General features: G+C 52.3%; 1 protein-coding gene across 1 annotated transcript; it reads right to left on the reverse strand.

Annotated features, from left to right (window-relative positions):
- Positions 1-1,648: 1,648 nt before the first annotated feature.
- Positions 1,649-6,648, reverse strand: MRPS14 (mitochondrial ribosomal protein S14). The gene is made up of 3 exons (XM_040984219.1): positions 6,587-6,648; positions 3,005-3,163; positions 1,649-2,070 (listed from the first exon to the last, which is right to left on the reverse strand). The coding sequence occupies exons 1-3, from the start codon at positions 6,629-6,631 to the stop codon at positions 1,888-1,890; spliced, it is 387 nt and encodes a 128-aa protein (XP_040840153.1). The 5' UTR covers positions 6,632-6,648; the 3' UTR covers positions 1,649-1,887.
- Positions 6,649-7,123: the final 475 nt, after the last annotated feature.

Consider the following 7,123-nt stretch of genomic DNA (forward strand, 5'->3'; position numbering starts at 1 on the left):
CTGCCCTGGCTTAGGTCCCATCTAGTTCCCTGCTTGTAGCCTGACGTGACATGGCTGACTGAACAAAGTGTCTTGAAGGTCTGTCTTGGCCACGACGCAACTTCTCATGACTGTCCCCACACGGCTGTCAGTCACCAAAAGCAGGTGGTGATGTCAGCCCTTGGCTTAAAACACTCCAATTTCAGGCCTGGCACGGCGGCCTAATGGCTGGAGTCCTCGCCTTGCACACCCTGGGATCCCAGAGGGGCTCTCGTTCTAATCCCAGCAGCCCTGCTTCCCATTCAGCTCCCTGCTTGTGGCTGGGAGAGCAGTTGAAGACGGCCCAAAACCTTGGGACCCTGCACCTGCGTGGGAGACCCGAAGGAAGCTCCTGGCCCCTGGCTTTAGATCAGCTCAGTTCCAGCCATTGCAGCCACTTGGGGAGTGAACCAGCAGACAAAAGATCTTCCTCTCTGTCCTCTTCTGACTTTCCAATACAAATAAATTTAAATTATAAAAAAAAAAAACACTCCAATTTCCAGTGCTCCATTTAAGTCCCACCTTCCATGAGCTGCACTGATGCTCCTGTGTAGCGGTCCATGCTTCTGATACATGCAAGTGGCTGCAGATCAACTTTGAGATGCATTTTGGGCCTTTGCTTGCCTGCGTTCAAACAGTCTCCTAAGTATGCCATCTAGTGTCACCCACAGGGATTGCCCTGACGTTAAGGAGGTGTTTCCACACTACCATGCATAGTATCTCCAAAAAATTCATGGAAGCAGAAATAATCATGCTTATTTTGCTGCAGACAGTAAAATCCATGCATGTGTAGGTTATATAAAGTCATGCAAATGTGTATTGCAAAAGCCTCTGTACCAACTCTAAAATTCTTGCAATATATTAATTCCCTTTTCCATGAACTTCCTGCAGTACTTTTTCTTTTTGTCTATTTTTATTGCAAAGTCAGAGTTACAGAGAAAGATCTTTTGTCCATTGGTTCACTCACCCCGGTAGCCATAATGGCTGGGTCTAAGCCAGGAGCCAGGAGCTTCTTCAGGATCTCCCACACAGATGCAGGGTCCCAAGGCTTTGGGCCAGCCTTGACTGCTTTCCCAGGGCACAAGCAGGGAGCTGGATGGAGAGTGGAGCAGCCAGGATAGGAACCGGCGCCCGTATGGGATCCCGGCACGTTCAAGGTGAGGATTTAGCCACTAGGCTATCATGCAGTACTATTACGTACGTTCATTCCTGAGCTGAGCACACTGTGGAGTTTCTGCATGAAAGAACTGCTATCCTTAGACTCATGTCCAGAACAGATAAACCAACATCAACACCCAGGAAATATAGTCCAACAAAACGTTTTCTCCTTGGATAGATTTCCAGGGACACAAACAGGCATATTTAATTGTAAAGATCCTTAAAGACGGAACAAAAAAACACTGATTCTTTTACCTGTTAGTCCAACATCAGCTTGACATTCCAACACACTGTTACTGTCTAACAATAAGCCAAGAGCGAGGTGAGCTGGGCGGACAGGGAGGCCAGCCCAGCATGAGTGCACAGGTCGGTCAGCTGGACTGCCCGCAGCCCTGCGTGATGAGGGAGCCTGTGGACGCAGATAGCCCGAAGGGTTACGGGAGTCTGAAGCTGAAGGAGAGGATACAGGCACTTTGCCACAGGACGTATTTATTAGTCTATGCAGTACCAAGGCATGGAGCAGTATGTTCAATCTATTAACTCGACTGATACAAACTCCACATCTTACCATTTCCAAGGAATTCACAGACAGCATGAATATCAATAGTAGACCCAGCACCGGCGCAGCTCTGCAAAGGCCACGCTGGAGCAGCAGGACAGTCTTTGGGCCAGAGCCGGCTCCCCGTCACCACAGCAGCTTCGGGAGCAGGGTTACCAGATGGCGCGCTGCACCCCAGAAAGCTGGCCGTGGTCAGCTAAGTGGCGGAAGACAATACGGCTGAGCCTCCAGCGCCGCTTCACGCCGCGTGGCCGGGACGTCATGACGCAGCGGTTTCTGATCCTCACAGGACAGCTGTCCCGCGGAAGAGCAGCAATTTCTTCATCAGCCACTTCCTATGGCAATCAGAGCATTACTGCACAGCTCCCACACGTTAGACAAGACTAACAGAGCCAGCGGTGAGTCAAAGAACTTCGACATGGCAGCAAAGCTGTGGCAGAAACAGACTAGAAAGCTGGCAGAAATGCTTTGAAATCCTCTCAATGCCAGTTTTCGCAATTTACAGTGAGCGTGGAGTCACAGAATCTGCAAAGTATGGAGCCGCACAAAGCTTCCCAAAGGTGCACACGTGCCTAGCCAAGCCCCTGGTGACAGGACACAGCGCTAACGCTCTGAACAGCTAACAAACCACCACAGGCATGGCTTTCCGGTCGTGAACGATCTACAGCGACAACCAGAGCCTACAGGCAGTTCTGTTTTGCTTGGCTTTCATTCAGCAACATGCCACGAGCTTCACCCATGTTGTTGCAAGAGGCAGAGCAAATCAAGCCACATGTCTGACCCCTGACCCTCGTTGGGATGGGGAGCACTGTCCCCACAGCACTTTTTCTTTTTTTTTAATAAATTTCATTTTTGATGATGTTTTCATAGTTGATCAAGGAAGGAAGGAAGGGTTGAGATTAGGGGAATGTGGGCAGACCACTTTCCCTAATCCTTGACCCTTCCCACCTTGATGAACTATGTAAACATTATCAAAAATAAAACTTAAATAAAAAGGAAGATAATGGAACCAAGTAACTGCCCAGTTTTGGCACAGTCACTGCCAGCCAGGCCCCTCACAGGATCGCACAAGCAGACAGCAGGAAGCTCGGCAAGGCTTTAAGCTTAACCCCCCCCCCCCCCCCACCGCAACCAGTATATCAAGGCCGTTCGTGCTGATCAGGAGTATCTGATCTCAAGCTCCAGAAATCATATGAAGTCAGAGCAAACAGCTTTAAGAAAGATGCCGAGTTAATGACCTTGTGGCAGAAAGGGACTCAATTAGCTGACCTGCAGATCCTTCGGTAAAATGGTATTCTTCCTGAGCGAGTTGATCCGCAGCCTCTCGTCCGCGTACTCGTAGGCCAGTTTCCGTCTCTTCACATCACGCAGCATTCTCCAGTCTACGTAGTAACCTCGAACTTGAAGAGAAGCGGACAACGAAGCCACCTAAAGGCGAAGAGCAGGTAAGAGGGGCCTGGCAGTGCTCCCAGCCCCACGATCCGATCCGCACGACAGTGTTTAAAGCGGTCTGTTACCTTAGCATTTAAAAAACACACCTAACTCACACTAAATCAAGGTCATCGTGGCCCCGACCACCCACAGAAGGAAAACAAACATTATTCTCATCCACCTTCCCCTGCCACTCATCCTCTCCTACCATGGGTCTTTGACTCCCTCAACTTTGTAATATTAATATTTAAAAAGAGAATAACGTGGTAATAACCAACATAATCCCAAAGAATGTTTTGGGAGGCGAAAATTTTTCAGGTTTAATTTTGCTTAGTTTATTTGAAAGGCTGAGCAAGACCAATACCTTCTGGCCATCTGTTCACATCCCAGATGGCCCCAGCATCAAGGCTGGGCCAGGCCAGGGCCAGTGCTTGGTCTCCCACCTGCAGGGCAGCCTGGCAGCTGCTGCCATTTCATGAAGCTTCATGCCAACCCCCAGGTGTGTGGTGTTTGTTTCCCTGATTTTTATTTGAAATGTAGAGTTACGACATTAGTCAGGGGGGACAGAGACCTTCCACCCACGGCTCCATTCCCCGAAGGATGCAATGGTGTCAGAGCTGGGCCAGGCTGAAACCAGGAGCTTCATCCGAGTCTCCCACAGGGAGCAGGAGCCCAAACTCTTGGCCACCGTCTGCTGCTTTCCCAGGCACCTCAGCAGGGAGTGGAAGAGCAGCAGCCTGGGCGTGAAGCAGTACCCAAACGTGACAGTGTGCCAGGTGGCAGCTTTCACCCACCAGGCCACAACACTCACCCCGCCCCAGAGATTTTATCGTAATTCTGCTTGCTCTTATACAGGTTAATAGTCATGTGATTAAAAAACCAAGGAAGCATAAAAACAGAGGACAGTCTCCCCCACCTCCTCCAGCACCACAGGCGCCCACTCTCACTACTTTCTCATATATCCCTGGTTCCTACCACCAGCTGCTGCGGCCATTTGGGGAGTGAACCAGTGGATGGAACATCTAACTCTACTTTTCAAGCAAATAAATTGTAAAGCATAATTTATATATGATACATTTATATATTAAAATATGTAGCACATAAATACACATCATATACAGACACATTTGTCTGTGTGTGTCTATATATCAGGGATCTTTCTATGCCTACATGTAAAAGATCTTTTTCATGACCCAGCACTGTGGCATGGTGCCCACGGCACAGACACAGCAAATGCTAACACCAACCTGGGTGCCACGTGCTGCTCCACCTCCTTCCAGCTTCCTGCTGCATGTTGCTGGGAAGGCAGCCGAGGACAGCCCAAGGGCCTGGGCCCCTGCACCCATGTCGGGGGGCAGGAGGAATCCCAGCTCCTGACTCTGCACCAGCCTAGGCTGGCCACTGCAGCCAGCTGGGGAACCGCCCAACCACTCTGTGGCTTTCAAATAAATAAATATTTTTTAAAAATCCTTTTCATTTTCCTTAAATTAATAATATTCTGCTGTACAGATCCATCATGAAGTATTTAATCTGCCTGGACAAACTACATGAAATGTTCAAAAAGATTTATTATTTGAAAGGCAGAGCTACACAACTTCAAATCTTCCATCTGCTGGCTCTCTGTCCCACTGCCCACGCTGGCCAGGGCTGGGCCGCTCAGAAGCCAGGCGTCTATTCCACGTCTGCGTGGAGGTGCGGGGGCTCAAGCCCTGGAGGCCGTCCTCGGCTGCTTTCCCAGGCCTGTTAGCAGGGAGCTGGACTGGAGTGAAACAGCCAGGATCCAATGCAAGGGGCATCTGGGAGGTCACCTCCACAGACACAGAGTGCAGTCACCCACTCCACCGCGGCGCAGGCCCCAGATCTTCAACATCTCGTTTGCTTTCGTAGAACTCAGCAACATCCCACCCCCTAAAAGAGTAAATGATCTGCATGAACAGAATTCATACAACCATTTGGCACATGAGTCAAATGAGCGCCATCCTCGCTGCGCCAGGAAGGGGGACTTACACGAGCCCTGGAAAGACTGTGAATTCCGAGACCGCTGAGGGCAGAGGGAGGCCTCAGAAGGAACAGTGTGTCCAAACCAAGCACAGAAACGCGTGAGGAGACAAGCAGTCACAGGTCCTGGGGAATCGCCCTGGCTCCAACATGCCGTTCACGCCCCAGCGCAGGGTCGGGGCTGCTTTCACCGACGCAACCCAAAGTCAGGACTTAGAAAACAAAACTCAACATTTCTCCTCAAACTATTCCCATCTTCTCTATTGTGTGCTGATTACAGATGCAATACACTTGTAGGGAAGCATTCAACGGCGAGTATTTGCAGCTTCTGCGCTGTCCACTCTGTGGAGTTACTTCCTTCCACTTGGTAACAGCATGTTAGACTGCATTTGCTGTCTGCTCTTACATCCGCCCCGACTCCCTAGCCCTTCCACCAGGCCCAATGGGTCACTCACCTAAACCCTGTTTCTTACCAGCTCTTCCACCTTTCCATAAATTCCTGACACCTGCTCCCACATCCGCACTCAGCTGCCGTCACTGTGCGCTTAATCAGGACCCCACAGAAGCGAATTTCCAAGCTTCCCACTACCATATTCCAGCATCCACTCCCTATATTCCACATGTCTCTCTCTCCAATACAGCCTCCCGTGGTTGGCAAGCACTCAGCCTGCAACGTGGAACGAGTGCACCCGGCAGGTGGCTTTCCTAATTACTTCAAAATTAATTCCACCTGGTTTGACTTGTTCCCCTTTTTAAAAAGGCGTGAAGGGCAAAGACAAGCAGGCCAGGGACCTTCCATCTTCTGGTTCGCTCCCAGATGGCCCCAGCTGCCAGGGATTCGCTCAGACCCCAGCACCGCCCGCGCCTTCACGCTCCAGGGCGCTGACTCCAAACAGGTGGCTTAACTCCCTGCACCGGTGCCAGCCCCCTACCTTTCGCTTATGAAAAATTCTTAATTACAATGCTGCCATTATGTTTCTATTGGCATTGCTACAGGTCAACAGCAGTCTTAATAAGACCAAACCGCATACACAAGACCACGTTACTTGTCGTTTACCTAAAGGCGCAACTCCGGCGACGCGCGACCAGTTTCTTCCCACACTCTGGGAACCTCCCTTTTATTAACACTGCCTTAACTACTGACACAAAAGAAAAACTATGCGCTCTCGGCGCTCCGACCTCTCCGGGGACAGCCCATTTCCCCTACTCTCAACGCCTTCACGCTCCAGGGACCCAGCCAAGCCTCACAGAGCGCGGCTGCCCGCTCCCCGTCTCGGACAGGCCCCCGCGGCCGCTCCCACCTCCACACTCCGCTCCCTCCGTCCCGGCGGGCTCCCCCGCCACGGCCCTCCGCCCTCCGCCGTCCCCCGAGCGCCCCGGGCCCGGCCGCCGGCCGAGGACCCCGGGACGAGGGCGCCTCACCTGCCGCAGCGCCCGCAGCAGCGAGCCCGCCGTGCGCGCCGCCATCTTGTCCGCCGCCCACGCCAAACAACAGCAACTTTATCAGCACGGCCGGAAGCCGCGGGCCGGGGGGCGGGCCTTCGGCCGCGGAAGGCGGGGCTCGCGGCGGCGCGAAACTCTCGCGGGACTTGGCGACGCTGTTGCCGAGGGCTCCGGGACAGTGCTCGGGTTCGGTTCCCCTTCCCTCCGGAAGGAAGCCATGGCTGCCGTGGCGGGCTCGCCTTCCTGTCGGCCCTCGGCGCTCTGTGTCAGAGCCGCGGAGTCAGGACGCCCTCCTCCTCCGCTGGCCTGCTGGGTCTCCTGGAGGTGGTGATGAGGAGGATGAGGCGGGGACAAATATGTTTGTATTCGCACATATCTAGGAAGACGGTGTGTTTTTTTGTTGTTGTTTTTGCTATAGGAGACATTGCCATTGAAGTAAAACAGCAGGATGGAGTGTGCCTGGTCGGTCCCTGGGTGGTGCACGCGCTGGAGGCTCAAAGCAGCAGATGTCCTGGT

The sequence above is a fragment of the Ochotona curzoniae genome, unplaced genomic scaffold (genome assembly GCF_017591425.1).
Source record: "Ochotona curzoniae isolate NIBS_2020 unplaced genomic scaffold, NIBS_Ocur_1.0 contig_4105, whole genome shotgun sequence".
Taxonomy (NCBI): domain Eukaryota; kingdom Metazoa; phylum Chordata; class Mammalia; order Lagomorpha; family Ochotonidae; genus Ochotona; species Ochotona curzoniae.